The sequence below is a fragment of the Puntigrus tetrazona genome, chromosome 25, assembly GCF_018831695.1.
Source record: "Puntigrus tetrazona isolate hp1 chromosome 25, ASM1883169v1, whole genome shotgun sequence".
Classification (NCBI taxonomy): domain Eukaryota; kingdom Metazoa; phylum Chordata; class Actinopteri; order Cypriniformes; family Cyprinidae; genus Puntigrus; species Puntigrus tetrazona.
The window spans coordinates 13071160-13089020 of NC_056723.1; the positions used below are offsets into that span (position 1 = coordinate 13071160).

The 17861-nt window shown below is 37.4% G+C and overlaps 1 protein-coding gene across 4 annotated transcripts in view; it reads right to left on the bottom strand.

Annotated features, from left to right (window-relative positions):
• Positions 1–631: 631 nt before the first annotated feature.
• Positions 632–17861, bottom strand: part of LOC122330809 (ankyrin repeat domain-containing protein SOWAHC) — a 52952-nt gene continuing 35722 nt past the window's right edge. For 2 of the 4 annotated variants that reach the window (XM_043228140.1, XM_043228139.1), the window contains 3 exons: positions 9084–9156; positions 1141–1236; positions 632–1031 (listed from right to left, as the gene is read on the bottom strand). In XM_043228140.1, coding sequence (XP_043084075.1) covers positions 865–1031; positions 1141–1236; positions 9084–9156 — 336 coding nt within the window. In that variant the 3' untranslated portion in view covers positions 632–864. Of the gene's footprint in view, positions 1032–1140; positions 1237–9083; positions 9157–14876; positions 14964–16669; positions 16673–17861 lie in introns of all 4 variants that reach the window. The other 2 variants (XM_043228137.1, XM_043228138.1) reach the window with 2 other exon arrangements.

A 17861-nucleotide genomic window follows, 5' to 3' on the forward strand; every position in this document is an offset into this window, starting at 1 on the left:
TACTGCAGCTAGCGTCCAAACAAAGACAGAGGCCTGAGATACAACCGATGGACAGAAGCATTACGGCGTGTTGTGTTCCTCTAGGCCTTGTGTTAATTGGGGTGTATATAAAGAGAAAGCTGGAGCGACTGGTTTGGTATTTCTGACAAGTAAATGCCAGATTAACAGCCGTGATGTTTGCGCATGTTTTCGTTCAGCTGCTCATGTGAATACACCATGCTGAGCCAAGCTGCATATACATCTGAATATATATAGATATATATATATATATATAGAGAGAGAGAAAGCACATTAACTTGAAGTAAAGGGTTTCCTTTAAGTTTTTGGAGAATAAAGTGTCACGATTTGCTTGAAATAATGTTACACATTCAGTGTCACACTATATTTATGTACAAAGCATGCTTATTCTGACTTGTACATATTAAAATGCACAAAAGAATAAGTAAGCATATATTGCATTTTTTTTCCCCACTTAAGAAATTAAGATCCACTCGAGTTTTATTTGAAATATAATTAAAGTACCGCTGACTGCACAGACAGCTATATATGGTATTGAATTATATTGAATATAATTCAATTGCATTTAAATATCAAGCATCTGCAATGACGAAGCAGTTTAAGTTCAGTAACAAATATCAAAATAAGTGCGCTCCAAAAGTCACGAAGCGCGCTCTCTTTATTTCACTTTCATTGAAATGTTTTATATTATGTCGCATATCAGTACAATATTTGTCTTCGTACAAGAACCTAAAATGAATACATTGTTACCAGAGGAATAAGTCTTAGCTTGCATGCTGAAGGGCACAAGGGTGAGTAAATGATGACAGCGTTCATTTAATCACTCATTTGATGAACACTTGACCGTCACTGGGCAGTGGTTTGTGATGAATGCGTATCAGGATGAGGGGGGTGGAGTTCCAGCGGACCGCTGGACGTCTCTGAACCGATGTTTCTGTTGCTCTGAGAGCGAGACAGCAGGGCAGACAGCTGCGCGTAACACTGGGCCCGCCTCCCCCTAGGCCAGCTGCCAGCTGAGTGGAGCAAAACAGCCGTCAGTCACTGCGGGCAACCAATAGAGCAGCAGAGAGTTGTTATAAACACGCTTCTGTAAATGTGAGAAACTGAATAGTAAATACGTGCCAGAATGAGATCTGTGTTCGGTAAAAATATCCTTGCTGCCACTCCAGTAATGAGCTGCCATCTTCCCGTGGTAGTCCCTTATATTGACTTTGGCATCTGAAGAAAGAAATAAAAACTGCTTCTGATTGTACAGCAACACAGCAACAAAAAATATTTGAATCACTGGTGTTATTAATAACTCCTGCTATTAATGTCACCTGTATTACACTGTGATGCATTTTCATAAATACACACACACACACACACCTGTTAAAAAGATTGCATGATTTACAGTGAGGTTTATTGAATTTAATTTCAGTCTGTTCTTTACACACAGCTGTCACGTCACTTCAGAAGGCTTGTGATACAGCATACGAGTTATATTAATGACGTTCATTATGCTTCTTCTCGTCGGTTTTGCTCCGATCCCTTTTCACAAAATGCTTGAACATTTGCAAACAGTTCATTTTGCTTTTTGTTAGACCGATTCATACAAAACGTGTCATGTGCCGTGAGCAGGTTGGTGGAAGAGCAGCGCAATAAACTTGAAAATGTTTTTGATAAAAAGTTGGCTGTCCATGCAGATGAAATGCATGCATGCATTAATTAATTCATTCATTTGTTCATTCACTCACTCACTCACATGCTCGTTCACTCACTCATTCACTCACTCACTCGTTCACTCATTCACTCACTCACTTGTTCACTCATTCACTCACTCACTCGTTCACTCACTCATTCACTTACTTGTTCCCTCACTCACTCATTCACATGCTCATTCACTCAATCGTTCACCCACTCATTTACTCACTCACTTGTTCACTCACTCACTAATTCACTCACTTACCCACTCACTCTTTTATTCACTCTTTTACTCACCCACTCATTCACATGCTCGTTCACTCACTCATTCACTCACTCACTCACTGACTCACTTGTTCACTCATTCACTCACTTGTTCACTCGTTCACTCACTTGTTCACTCGTTCACTCACTCACTCGTTCACTCACTCACTTGTTCATTCATTCTTTTACTCGCCCACTCATTCAAATGCTTGTTCACTCACTCATTTACTCACTCATTTACTCACTCATTTACTCACTCATTCACTCACTCATTCTCTCACCCACTCACTCGTTCTCACTCACTCATTCACCCACTCGTTCACTCACTCAATCATTCACTAACTCGTTCACTCACTCACTCATTTACTAACTCGTTCACTCACTTACTCACACAGACTCTTTTACTCACCCACTCATTTACTCACTCATTCTCTCACCCACTCACTCATTCACTTACTCACCCACTCATTCACTCACTCATTCTCTCACCTATTCTCACTCACTCACTCACTCACTCACTCATTAATTTATTTACTCGTTCACTCATTCACTTACGATACAAAAAGAGGTAGAGCGATTTGTAGTTTTAAAATATAGCATATTAAATCTAAACGATAAGTACAGATGTTAATGAAACTGAATCTAACAGTTAAAAAAATAATAATTACCTTGTAATTCACAATGTGAGTTAATTTCACACAATTTAGTAAATTTGCAGCTGCTCAAAAAAACCCTCAGAACAGTAAGATAAAATGTTGCAGTTAACATTTTTTTTTGGTTTTTCATTTAGTGCCAGAAACAAGGTCCCATAATATTCTACGTAAATTTTTTTCGGCGTGTTTCTGCTGCACAGGCAGCCAACTTTTATAAAAATCCTATTTTGCAAGTGGTGAAGTAAGGTCACGTTTGAAAAATTTTGCTGATATTTCTGCTGATATATTAGCGAACAAAAAAAATGGTCTGGGGTGAGGAGTGGGGCGGGGCCAAGAGCCACGGGGCCCGGGGCGAGTCTATGAATGTTAATGAGCCCAATGAAGGAGCTCAGCAAGGACAACAAGAGGAGTGACGACGGTAGAAGACGAGACATTGATTGTTTTGTTTACTTTTTCATCCAGAACAAGGTCCGCTGTCAGCTCACACTTTCAAAAGCATTCTAAACCCCTCTGAATTTGAACCCATTGCGAAATCTGCATAATCTGCAAACGACTGACTGGAAATGCTGTTACCTTGCATTCCGCCCTGTTTTTCGAAGCTAGGAATAAAATGCGATTACATTTTTCCCACAAACACTCTCGGTAATGACGTTTGCTAACACATAAACAGAGGTGTGAGTGTGTGGGAGGTCAAGGTTAGGCTACTGCCGCTTAAAAATAACAAACGCGCCGTCATCTCTGCCAACAGAGAGTAGTTAAAAATATTACACCCAAGCGCTCTCCCTTTTCAGTCATCCCTTCTTTCTCTTGTTCTGTAGCACATGGTGATAATCACACTGGCCTTGTAGCAGCCATATGGACTCGGGCCGGTCTGGGGCCCGCTGGAACGCCGCGGCCGTTAATTAGAGACTGAATACCGAGCCGCCGAGCGCTGATCTCCATCCCTTTGCGGCTGGACACGCCGAGCGGCCTTTCGAGCAGCTCTGACCTCCAGGGATTCGGGGGGGAAACGGAGGGGTAATTATTTGAGATAACAGTGAAAAGAAGAGGCGAGGACCGTGCATTTGAAAAGAGGCCGCATAAAGAGAGGGAAAGCAGGGGCAGGACAGAGAGGGGGCCCAATGCACTAAAGGTCAACATCTCTTATTTTTATGTAGAGTGTCAACAGCCTGTTATGCCTTTTTAAAATCATGAATGACATATTCTGTTGCCGGAGAGTCAGTTTTAGAGATCAGTGCTTTGCCTGATGCGTGTGAATGACAAGCCGGCTCTTTTTAGTCATCGAAGCATTGTTGACGACATTTAAAGCAGCATACTGCATGTTTTCAACATCAAACGGTTATTAGGCTTCATCATTTTAATGTATGGATGCATGTATGGATGAATGAACAAACAAACAAGCAAATGTAATGTATCATTTTTTTTTAATTTAATAATCAATCAATATCAATTGATTCATTTTAATATTCTTTGATTTATACACCTCTACTACATCATTTAAGTAAATGTTGTTTTTGCATATTATTTATTGGTCATGAAAATTATTATTATTATTATTATTATTATCTAATAAATAAGGTTTTTAATTCATTTTTATTTGGTAATGAAAACCGAATGTGAGTATTTAAATGTATTTAATTATGCTCTTTGTGCAAAATATAGTTACTTATGAAATAAATAAATGAACGGACAAGGAATACTGGTTTGAGTGTTTTGAATCCACGTTTAATAATCTATATTATTGTTTTAATTTTATTTTAAACTAAAATGAGCTAACATAAAATAACTTTAATTTGCTTTTATTAATAACAAAAAGTTATTATAATAACCCAACTTAATTTTAGCTAATTATAATGACTTCAGCAAAAGCCAATTATGCAGTTTAAGACTCATTATATTAAAATATAATATAGCTTGTACATTTCAGTACTTGACAGTATTTGCTAGTGTTGCAGAAAGTTACTTTTAAAAGTAATGCATTACAATATTTTCTTATTCTCTAAAAAAAAGTACCATTACATTGCTTAGTTACTTTTTTTATGAAAAGCGATGCGTTACGTTACTTTTAAGTTACTTTTTAAAATCTTTTACGGTAACACTTTCCACGAAGCCCTTATTTACAATACATTATAAAGGTGTTCTTAAGGCATTATAATGAATGCATAATGCATTATAAATAACAACTGTTTTAATGTGGTGTAATATTTGCTTATTTTGTGGTTATAGCTTTTAAGAGTGCGATCGTTTATAACACAATACAAAATAACTAAACGATGTCGAGGTATCATATAGTCAACAGGTTAAACTTACTTCACTCTCAAACCCTCAAGATCAGCGTTTAGGGACGTCTCCCAAGTCGCTCATTCTATTGAATGATATATATATATATATATATATATATATATATATATATATATATATATATATATATATATATATCAGCTACTGAAGCAGAGTATGTTTTACACCATGACCACTATTAGAGAACATGCTGGAAGATCTTTTTCAAAAACAACAGCACTTTTCAGCTCAAATCCCGAGCCAGAGTCAGGAAAAGCGCGGTGCAGCTCCCGCAGTGCCTAAATATCGACGACGGACACGAATTGATAACAATAAACTAATAAAACCGCAGTTTCAATAAAGAGCAAGACGTTAACTCTGATTTTCAACAATCCAGTCACGACTGCATCCGAGCTGTTTAACGGAGTTATATGATTAGGCGCGTGTCTGGAGAAATGCTGTGTGCTTTAATAGAGTTACGCGGAGGTCTTAAGCTGTACGCCGCTAAGAGAGGCTTATGTTTCCAGGCGCAAAGCAGTAATCCTATAACGCCGTTCAACTATATTGCTTAAGGCACTGCAAGCAGTCAGTTGGTAACTATGTTAAACTATCTGCAGCTCCCTAACCACTCGCGCAGATCTCGCTACGATAAGATAACGCATTATTCACCCGGAGTGCTATAGAAATCATTAGCGCAGCGGTTCGAACGCTTCAAATAGATTCAGAGCGCTTATATAAAAACACTCCGGTCGAACTATGGTGCGGTAATGGAATCAGGTGGTAATACATGGGTGCATCTAAGTGGTCCAGCACAGGGGTAGAATTTTTATAAAAATTAAAATTTTTTACTTTTTACTTACTTTTCGGTCTACTTTAACGTGACTTAATTTAGTTATTTAAAAAGGGTATACTATGCAAAGGTCAACTATTATTATGTATTTTTTTTAACTATGTAGAGTTTAACAGATTTTCAAAATGTATTGTATTGGAGATATCATCAGTCTGACGGGAGACTCCGTAACACACACCTGAAAGAGCCTGAGATATACCGATTAATAAAGGCCCACGCTGAAAGTCCATACAGTGAGAGTGAGTGGGGTCCGATGCTATTTTCATTGCGTGAACCGATCCAGTTCAACACAAAGGTTTGAAACAACATAACGTTGAGGAGCTGGTGATAGAACTTCAGGTTTTGAAGCGTCTCTTTAAATGGGCTGTTTAAAGAGCCACACACCTTTAGTTTAGTGACTGAATTTGAGTTTTTTTTGGACTAAAGTGCGCTGATAAGAGGAGGGTTTTGTCTGTATTCGACACACGTCGTCAAATATCCATAATCGTGTCAGTCTGGGAAAACCTGCGAGATGTTTTCAGCCAGGGGTGTTTATCTTCAGGCCATCAGATCTGTCTGGATTTATACTACTGCTTCAGTGCTTGCCAACTGGCGGGCCTGTTCTTGCTGAGAGCAAAGGGAGACATTTCTGAACCATAGAAACGATCAAGTGAATGATAGTTAATGGGCAGGAAAACACTTTCCGTCACTTTCCTTGTTGGTGTCACATCAAAGGTCAAACCAAAATCCCTCTCTCACTTGAGAAAACACAGATGGTACGTCACATCTAAAGATATGAAAAAGGAAACGCTTAATGCAGTCTAGTAATTTGTTGATGCCGTGTTAAAATGTTAGGAAACTTTAAAAACCAATTACATTTTAAACTATGAAATACATCTAAATTGCACATTTTAGCAACAGTAAAAATGTACAAAAATGTACGTTTTATGCTTGTAAATGTTACGTATTCATACTTACGAATAAACAGGCTGGTAATAAACAGTTAAGCAGTCTTCAGACTAATTTTTTTTTTTATCTCAAACCAATTAAAAATTAGTAAAAAAGTCTATACAATCCATAAAAATTAAAATTGAATTACTTTCATGGCATGTTATGTACCCATCAACTAAAAAAAAAAATTAGATTAACGATTCTTTGCATAAATGCAGTGAATATCTTAAGGATTATTTTCTGACAAACAAACATGTAAATGACTGAACGAACGATTTTTAAAAGTTTTTTTTAACAACCACTATACTATTTAAGAACAATCAATATTTACTGAGACTTATTAATGAGATTTATCTATTTATATATTAATGAGATAAGTCTAGATTTATTGATTTTTAAATGTCATGTGGTGTAACCACCAAAGTAAAAGGCATTAACATTTTTTACTTTATATCTTGTTATATATATATATATATATATATATATATATATATATATATATATATGAATATATAATATTTGTACTAAATTTAATTACTCTAAAATGTCATGTGGTGTTACCATAATAGTTTCTCATTGCCTTTGCTTATTTATTTATTTTAAATGAATGAATATGACTAAGCCCAATATGACATTTCACTGGTCTGCTCAACTGTAATGTCATTCTGTGAAGAGAGTTTGGCCAAAAAAAAAAAAAAAAAAAAAAAAACAAAAAGGACAACCCTCTCTCTGTCTCTCAGCGTAGGTTCCAAGTGAGCTGTAGGTGGTGATGGGAAACCATGGAGTATCCATTTCCACACGCCATATGGAAACTCTGTGGTTTGTTCAGAGGAGGTGGGATCTAATATTGACCTGGACCATATGTGTTTTAGTGAATTACAAACACAACAGGGCCGAGTGGCCACCTAACACACAACATATGGGCATCTATTCTGTGTTAGGGGCTTTTACAAACAAGACCCCCCTACCACAGACACATGCGTATGCGCTGTCCAAGATCTCAAGGGACTGCTCTTTTGAATCACTCTATTGACACACGACCTAGTTAGCTTCATTAGCGGGAGCTAGTGATAGCTCACAGTGTGAGACCGTCGCCGGAGTTTTCTCCCCTAAAAACCAATTATCGTTTGCGACTGCAGAGCAACTTCAGCTTTGCATCACTGATCATATCTGTATCCGTTAGCTGGATTTACTCTATACTACAACGGAGCAATAAATTTGACTAATTAATTGGTTCGAGATCAAATTATTGTCAGGCTGTTTCTGTAAACAACAAAAATGGTGTCTGACAACTACTTCTCAATTTAGCACTACATTTTTTCGTCATTTCCAGATGTTTTAATCAATTGCAAGTTCGTGCAACATTCGTGCATGCACACTCTTCAAAAACGGCACTTCCATTCTCTCGACAAACTAAAATTTGAAGATGTAATTGGTAAATATGACGACTGACATTGAATGCATTGCATGTTAGCTTGCTCATGTTGCTCGAGAGCAAGTCCGAGTTATACTATAAGAAACTTTGCAGCTGTAGTTCCAACCTCGTAAGTTTGCGATGCTGCTTTTGATTGGTTATTAGAATTGCGGGGAGACATTAAACTATGTTAGTAGCAATAGAACATGCCACTATTGTCAGGAAAAGAAATGCGTCAGGAAGGACTGACTAAAAGATTTGTTGCCAAAAGGGTCTGTCAAAAGGAATTAAATAAAATAAAAAAAACATTTGACCAACTATAATATTATTTAACAAAAATCTAAATTGAATGCTTTTAAAATGTCATGTGGTGCAACCATCAAGCATTCACAGTTTCTTTAACCTTTACATATTGTATAAAAAGTTTACTTAAATTGTATATTGTTCAATTATTGTTTATACATATAAATGAATGGTTTTAATTTGGGGGGGGATTACCAACTACTATACTATTTAAAAATAGTCTAAATTTTATTAATCTAAAATGTCTTGCTGTGTTGCCATCAAGTAAAACGCATTAACATATTTTCTTGAAGTACACAATTATTTACTTAAAGTACATAACCTTCAAGTACCGTGTACACGTTAATAAGTAATAATAAAATTGTATATTTTTCTAAATAAAATTAATTGTTAATTAATTATTGTCATTAAGTGTTTTTTGGAGGTTGAACCACATGGCGTTTTAAAAATTGAACTGACCACAAAACATTTCGGTCTTCAGTGGCTCTCTATATAATTTACTTGTTGCACAACATAACTTCACCCCAAAACGTTATGAGAAGTTAGCTACCTGTTATCCTCTACACATATTTATGTACAGAGGCAAAGGTTGGACCACAAAAGACGCACAGCAACCGACTCGTAGAAAGTTGCGACCACACATCTTTAGGTGTAGTTCATCAGAAATATTCAGAAACACTAAACTTACTGTAGTTATTGATTAGCAGCTGGATGATTTTGTCGTGTCCGTGTAGAGAAGCCAGGTGGAGCGGCGTGTAACCCTACGAAAACACACAATGAAACTATAAGTCCTGAAATGTCAGTTTATAGCATCGTACACGCAAGCAAATATCAAAATATCATTAGCGTGGGAGGACAGTAATGTGACAGCAATTCTTGTTCTCCTGTTGTGCCTGTCACTCGATTGCGATAGGCTATTAAAAACAGCTGGACGTCATTTCACACACCACTGTGTGCAGGCGACGTTTCGCATTTATGCAGTTAACCAGACAGCGGGACCCGCTGAGACAATCGCTCCAGTACATCCCGCACATTAACACTGGACTAACCCTCTCCAGGATCCCGTCAGTCACCCACCGCTGACTCGAACAGCTGCAGCCTGACGCCGCTTCCTATCGAAACCTAGAAGGATCTCATAGTGGTAGCGAAGGCGACGTGAGAAGATGATGGATGTGTAAAATGCGACTGCGGTTTAGTGCTGATCTGAGCTCAGGATGGCGGGCACATTAATGCTCCACAGGGGACTTTATCATCTAAAGACCCTTCTGAAAACGGATTGACTCCATCTATACCTGACATCTCTTTGGTGTCCGTTTGTTTTACAGTTACCATTTCCACGCTCATAACGCTAACGGGCCGTGTGATTGCCGGAAAAACGAGGGTGAGCGACCGTATTTGAGAATTTCGAACATTAAAACGAACACAAAAATGTCCATAACAGCACGAAGCTGAAATACAGGTGCAAGTGCCGGTAACATTTTATTGTAGGGTCTATTGATTTTGTATTAGCATGCATATTTAGTCATTTATTAGCCAATTATTAAGCAGTGCCTTATTCTACATGACGTTATTCTGCATCCCTAATCCTAACCATCACCTAAACCTAAAAACTACCTTATTAGCTATTAATAGGAACTTATTAAGGAAAAAGTCACAGCTAACAAATTATTAAAATGATACATTTTATATTTATATTATAGCATATTTATTAGCATATCCAGAATTGGATTTATCTGAATGCTCCAATTTTTGTGCATGTAAACATACCTGGTGTTAGCCTAACGACATGCTAACGTCAGACTCTACTGGAATCAGTTGTGAATAAAGTCTCCAGTTAACTTTTTGCGAAAGGAACTTGTTGTAAAATGTGTCAAGTAGACCCCAAAGGGTCCATTACAGTTGCCATTAAAACCATGACAGCTGCCATTATAACCTATTACAAATTCTGTAATGGTGTCTGTTGTTTATTTTGTTTTTTTTTTTCAGTAGGGTAACCGCATAAAATGGAGTGAAAACATGCTAAATTTCCAGGTAACGTTATCACTATTTCATTCCTTCAGGTAAAGTAGTTTAGAATCAATCCAGGATCGCTGGTTCATGTGTTTGTAGCATAGCATAGCCGTGTTGCTAGCAGCACAGCGCTACCGTAATGTAGTTCTGCTGCCCTTAAAGGTTAAAGTAGACTTCCCTCTGCTCTACTCCTCATTATTACACTAGTCCTAGCACTGACATTTTTGCAAAGGTCACAGCCGCTTTCATGTGCTCTGTTTCACGTCAGCTTCAGTATAAGCAAAGGCCCTGGAGAGACTGTCCAGGGTGCCAAAGGAGCCAATGGAGATCAGTGAGTTTGGTTTTAACGAGACTGATTAACACACTGACACAGAACATGGACAATTAATGTCATGACCCTCGTGAAAAAGATATGCGCTTAATTGTATTGAATGCGCACTTGCAGTGTCATATTATTAAAATAAAACCTTGTTAATGTCACAGTAAATGTTTTCATTTTAAGTACCTTTTAATCACAGAGTTTATAATATTTTATGCATTTTAAAGAAGTACATTTATTTCAGTGATTTATTATTTTTACATGTAATATATTTTAAATGCAATTGCAATACATCAAGCGCTCTTTGACAGCTGACCGATGACCAAGTGAGTATTATTGTTCATGTATTTATCATTTATTGTTTGAACACTGTAACAAAATAGACCGAATGAAGATTTGTTGCGATATATTAAAAGGGATATGATCTATAACGTTTTAATGCTTGACAGAAAAAAAGCTACTCTAACCAGTTCTTCAGATTTAAGAATTGATACCGTTTTTTTTTTTTTAAATTAAATGTATTCAAATTCAGAAATCCTTTTTCCAGCCCTGATCACATCCCAACTTCTACTTTATACCTTCGTTGGCTTTTAAAGCATATACTACCAACTGCATTATAGTACGCCATTTAAAACATATCAACCATGCAGACAATAATAGCAATGAGCTCCACAAAATGAAATGATAAAAAAATCATATTCAGCTCAGCAAAGACCATACTATTGCGCATACTTCCCGTATTACTCTGAATGGTTATGGCATTAAACCCCCATTGCTTCTGAGGTTCGTAACTTAATCTCATAGTATCTCCATTTTGAATGTTTAATAAAACCTATTTGTTCAACGCTAGGCAAGAAAAAGGGATTTGGTCCCATAGCGTGCCAGTTCTTAACCGTCCCACAATCCTCTGATAGCTGGACGGCCAATGAGCGTGTGACGTGACCGCGTTCAGAATCGCAAGCACATTTCTTCTAAATCCCGCTTCATTTCACAGGTGCATTGAAATCAAACTCACCCCCTTCAGAAAGAAAGAAGAAAAGAGGGCCGTCGTCAAGACCAGAGCCGGCTCCCATTCGCCCGGGCGAAAGCCAGAGAAGATTACAGAAACAGAATGAGCATGGCACAAGATGGGTCAAGAACTTAATTTCACACCGACAGCACGGGCAATTTGGCTTTGGAAACATTTCCCTCATACGAAGAGCATACATCTAAAGTCTACAAAACCTATTGAGCCGCCTACAGAATTTCAAAGCATCATGGGTGCACTTCCAACCTCAAGACTGCTCTGAAATGTAGATATGTTTCCAAGTTTTACGGGAACATTACAAGTTGTGCCAAAATCTACGGTGTACATTTACAGTCCGCTCATCAGAACAAGCATTTTCTAAATAAAACTAGACGCACACTTACATGCTGAAAAAAGCCAGGTGTTCGCATTGAAAAGAAACAAGAATATTATACATTTAGTACAAACCTCATGTGAAAATTTCCAAAACGAAAGGAATTGACCATTCCACCGATCGGATGTCAATTTAGATTTACTGTATAATGAAGGAATTAACGTTAGAAGATGTTTTTCTATTTCAAAACCTCATATGTATGTAATCGGAGAGCATTTAGTCAAACTTTTCAATCTCTCAAAAGGGAACGCCTCGCGCGTTTGCGAATCCTAGTGAGGCGCGTTCAGACCCTGACAGCGCTGCATGGATTATTGATTTTTTTTTTATTCCATTTCTGCCCGGAGGAGCCTGCACTTGAAGAGCACCATTAGCCCCATAACGATTAGAGAGCAAAAGTTAATTATGTAATTATGATGGCAATAAAACGCGCGCGTGTGCTTGACTGTGCTCGCGAAGGCTTTAAACATTATCTTCAATGAGCGCGTCGCTGCAGACAGAACGAAGAGGGAGATTAGAGCGGAAAAAGTGAGAGGAAAATAAGTAATCGAGTAATCGCTACACTTTCTCTCTTTGGATTTTAGAACTGTATTTTTATTCAAATAAACAAACAAATAAATCTGCGCCTCTGCTATGATGCAGACGCTTACATTTTTTGAAAATTAATTAGACATTTTTAAAAAGAGCTGTAACTTAAAACTGTAGAAATTAATAAATAAATGTGAAATATTATGTAAAAATCAAGTACTTTGGATTTATCAAAAATGTGGTTCTTATATTGTTTAATAGAATGTAAACCATTCTATTATATTTATTTTAGATTTTATTTTAAAGTTGGTTGAAAGTAACCTGTTTCTACTAGGATTTGCAATGTATTTAATTTTAAATCTATATCTTTCTGCATTTGGTACATTGACCTTGCTGTCAAACTTTTTCAAATATTAATTATATTGTAAACTGACAATTACAAACTTGGTAATTTTTTTAACTATTTTTGTTACATTTTCAAACATTACTTTTTATTTTTTTACTAATATTACTTTAATACATATAAAAATAAAATATTTAAAATATTTATTTATAGTACTTCACATACTTACAGTAATAAGTTACTTAATTCATAATAATAATACAACCTTAATTTAAAATTTAAAATTTGAATAAAATGTAAAAAAAAGAAAAAGAAAAAAAATTGCTCATTTTAAATTTGATGCCTGCTACGGGTCTCAAAAACTTGACATGGGGACAAAGGGCTGAAAAACAAAACCTTTTGAAAAGATTCAGCTTTTATCATCAAATTCAAAAGATTCAGAGCCTGTGGTCTTAGACTACACATGATTTGTTTCACTCAACACATGATTCTGTCATTGACGTTACTAAATGGGCCCAGGAATACTTACAGAAACCCCTGTCAGTAAACACAATCTGTCGTGCCATCTGCAGATGTCAGAGGTGTACACAAATCAATTAATTGAGTAAAAGTACATATAATAAAATATTACTCCAGTAAAAGTGCCTTTTTCAGTTTTACTCGAGTGAAAGTACAAAAGATGCACTTTAAAAGTGGAAAATCGTTAGACATTCTTGTTGGAAATCACAGGTGCCATGTTCTTCGGCCTAAAAATGTGGGAGAAACTTCCAGCGTGTTATCACCATCATTCAGTTCAAAGGTCGGCATCTCTTGGCAGCTTCATGTTTTGGTAGGCAGTATGAATGCTGAAAGGTATATAATGGTTTTATTTTCAACATATGCTCCCCTCCAGAAGACATCTATTTCAGGGAACAACACTAAACCACATACTGCAGCTATTACAACACCACGGCTTCATAGTAGAAGAGTCCGGTGCTGAATCGGCATGCCGCCGTCCAGATCTTTCACCAACAGAGTACGTTTGCCACATAATTAAATCAAAAATACCTCAAAGACAACCACAAACTCTCCAGCAGCTAGAAACCTATATCAGACAAGAATGGGACCAAATTCCAACACCAAAACTCCAGAAACTCAAAACCCTGATGCCCAGATGTCTTCAAACTGATTTGAAAAGAATCACGTCATGTCATGCCCTCGTCCCTACTATTTTGAGACCCGTAGTTGGCATCAAATTCGAAATTAGCCCATATTAGCCATAATGCTTCCTCCTTTTGATCAACTTCAAATATTTTTTTTAACAGCCAATTTGCAAAGGCTTGAATTGGACTCTTTGAACTGCAGCGGGATCTGATCTGGAATGACCTTCCGAGAGGATCCACGATGCTGTGGGTGACAGAGAGAAAATAGATCTCCAAATAAAGAGAGGGCTGCCGCCAGAGGCACAATGATCCTGTCAGGATTTCCTTTGCACTCCACCAAGCCTCAATACGACGAGATAAGATACAGCGCATTATAATATGCATGAACCGAGGGGAAGGCCGAAGCCTTCACTGCCCGACCGTTAGCCGATCTGGAATAAATAAACATGAGGTCGTGTTTATGCAAACGCGCTCACCTTAAAATCCGAGCCCTCGCTGCGAGTGTGTTTGATTAATAGTCAAATTTAGCTTATTAGCCACGTCGAATCGCACAGGCGAGGAAGTTTGTGACCTAAGGGCTGGTATTAAAGAGAAATTAGGCTTTAATTATACGCAAAAACACACGCATTATACGGGCGGGCTGAGGTGTTAACGCGCGTGTGTGTGTTGTGCGCGCGGAGGACCCCCGCAGAGGTGTAAATGTGAGCGTGTCAGTGGGGCGCTGGCTCCTGTCAGCTCTCACCGCTCTCTGGTTGACGTCCGCTCCAGAGCGCGCCATCATGTCCGCCGTCTCCGCACGGCCCTGCTTGGCCGCCCAGTGGAGCGCCGTCTGCAACGCAACACACAGCAGCTGTCAATCACCACGCCGCTGTCAATCACACGCACGTGATGCGCTCCTGGGCTTCGGGAGAGCCACCGCAAACACTGGACTCGCCCGAGCGGCCCGCTTTTACTCATTCACAAATATCAGATTGACTCTGAGCTCTGCATGAGTGGTTTTGACGGTTTCCTTAAAGGAACAATTCACCCCAGAAAGTATATTATTATTTACTCGGCCTCATCTTGTTCCAAAATGTTTTCTGTGGAACACCCGAAGAGAGACTTTTTGTAGAAACAGACCAGACTTTTAGCAGTTATTCACTGAAAATCTTGGCTACACTTTAATTTAAGGCGTTCTTGTTACAGTGTAATATTAATTACTACATGTACTTACTATATGGTTAAAGTTAGGATTAGGATTTGGTTTAGGGTTACTTGCATGTAATTATGCATCATTTATTGTTATTATAATAGTGAGTATGTATAGTGTGTGACAAGGACACCTTAAAATAAATTGAGAAAGATCTTCTTCTCTGTGTAAAATTTTTTTTGCAAAGCACATTTTTGTATGCCTATAACGCATGTATGCCTATATCTGTAAGTATATATGATTATGTATCACCCCTACTACATATATAGCATTTTGTATAATAATAATAATAATAATAATAATAATAATAATAATAATAATTTATTTATTTATTTGTTTGTTCCAACTGAGCAACAGGCATTCAAATATAGACAAAATGTTGTTATTATTATTATTATTTATTATTATTATTATTATTATTATTATTATTATATTTTTATATGAAAAAAACACCAGTGTGAGTAAAGCTACACATTGTTACAATTGTGTGTGTAAATTAATCTAAATTCAGTTCGCATAAATATTAATGTCATTCAAATATATATTTTTTTAATATACATTTAAAAAAAATTATTTTCTTATTGATTGATTTGATGATTTTAGAAAAGCATGCACTTAAAAGCTATAATTTATTCAGAGCAGAATAGCTTTTCAATCTCTTCACCACAAACGCACATCTCACACAAAATTAAAAAAAATCATTATTATAAGCTTACCATTTCGTTCCGAACATGTCTAAATGCCACATGCTGCTTAAATAAGATGCTGACTTTAGTAAGGCCAGAGACCTTTCTCTGTCAGAAACACTGATATCGTTGTTTTGGTAGAGCGGCGTTACTCATCTATTCTGTGACATTTCGACATTTTTAAATGTGTTATAAAAGTCCAAATACCAAAGTCCAAAAATTTTGGGTCACTGTAAGCCCATTACTGAAGCACCTATAAAAGCTATGTTTGGGTTGATTTGCATAAGCAGATTTGGCCCCATATGAATGAATGAGAATGGGCTTGAGTCATTTGCATAGCAGCTAATTCAGCACAATGCTAGCTCACTGAAGCCAAACTCAAGGACGCCAACCCCACTGACGTTCAACTGTGCTTCCCGTCAGACTCCTGGTGAAGAATACACAATGTGCTTCTCATTTCAAACTTATGGCATGTTTTATATATATATATATATATATATATATATATATATATATATATATATATATATATATAATGTAATGTATTTACGTCCATTATCGCTATGACTGATGTTTATGGTTCTCCAAACACAAATGTCTTCTAGACTACACAGAATCTCTAATTCTGCATGGATACAGAAGAACGTACAGGCTACTTACGAACTTCAGGACCGAGAGAGGAGTTCCAAGTGTTATTTTTTGAATTCATCGAGATTCCCGGAGCGAGGCAGAGAAAGAAAGCAAGAAAGCTACATCAGTAATAGGATAACACAACTCTTTTGGGCCTCGTCGCTCTCCGTAGCGGCCATTGTGTTTCGCGGCATCGGCGTGTTTGGCCAAAAGCTCCCGAGCGTTTCTCCAGTCCCCATCCACATTCACATCAAAGCCGGTGAGCAGCCCTGCTTTTGTCAAACTCTCCTCCCCGATTTTCTGTCACCAAGTTTTATCTCTTCCAAATCAGCGGCAGCCTTTAACCTATCCTGAGCCGATTAGCTGAATGCTTGATTTGAGCATTAGAGAAACTATAGCAACCTGTAATCTGCCAGAGAGCGAATCAAAAAGGCCTATGTATCTTGTCACGCAAGAGTTGGCAGCCCACCTTGACCCCATAAGCCGTCTCTTACAGAGCCCTCGCTGGGCCGACAGGCCCCCGCTTCATTCACACTCACACACACACACACACACACACAATCCACAGAGAAATGTCCTCCTCTCTGAGGTCTGCGCCCGTCCTGAGGAGCTACAATCTGCCCAGGTCTATGATCGTTTAGCAAACAACGCGCAGCGCAACAATATCCCCCGAGCGGTCTGCAGAAAAGCAAAAGCCAGAGCATTAAAACGTCAAATTTCCAAAATCGGCAGGCCTGAAAGATACATAAGTGTGAACTAAACGTCCGTGTTGTTTGTTAAAAATGCTTCGATTTACATAAAACGCAATTAGCTGAACTAATGAGAGTGTTATTGAACCACATACTTAGCAAAGTTAAAGTTTAAAGCAGAATGTACAGGCATGCATTTATGACGAGCTAAAAATGTCATTTTTATATTTCATGTCATGTCAAAACGAAGTTGCGATGTGGTATATACTATATATTAATTCAACGCATTAGAGTTAAACTTATAATCATGAAGCATTTAACATGCTTTAGTGCAGTAAATTATTATTATTGCTAAAATATGCTTTTTAAAAATCGTTAGTATCTGTAAGTACCTCCCCCACAACACACACACACACATGAAGAAATATGACTGACAAGATATAATTTTGAGGTGTTTGCTAAGGCACTTAAACAAACCCTAAAACAAAGCGTTAAAAATAATAATGTCAAATCCAGTGTTTATCATCTACATC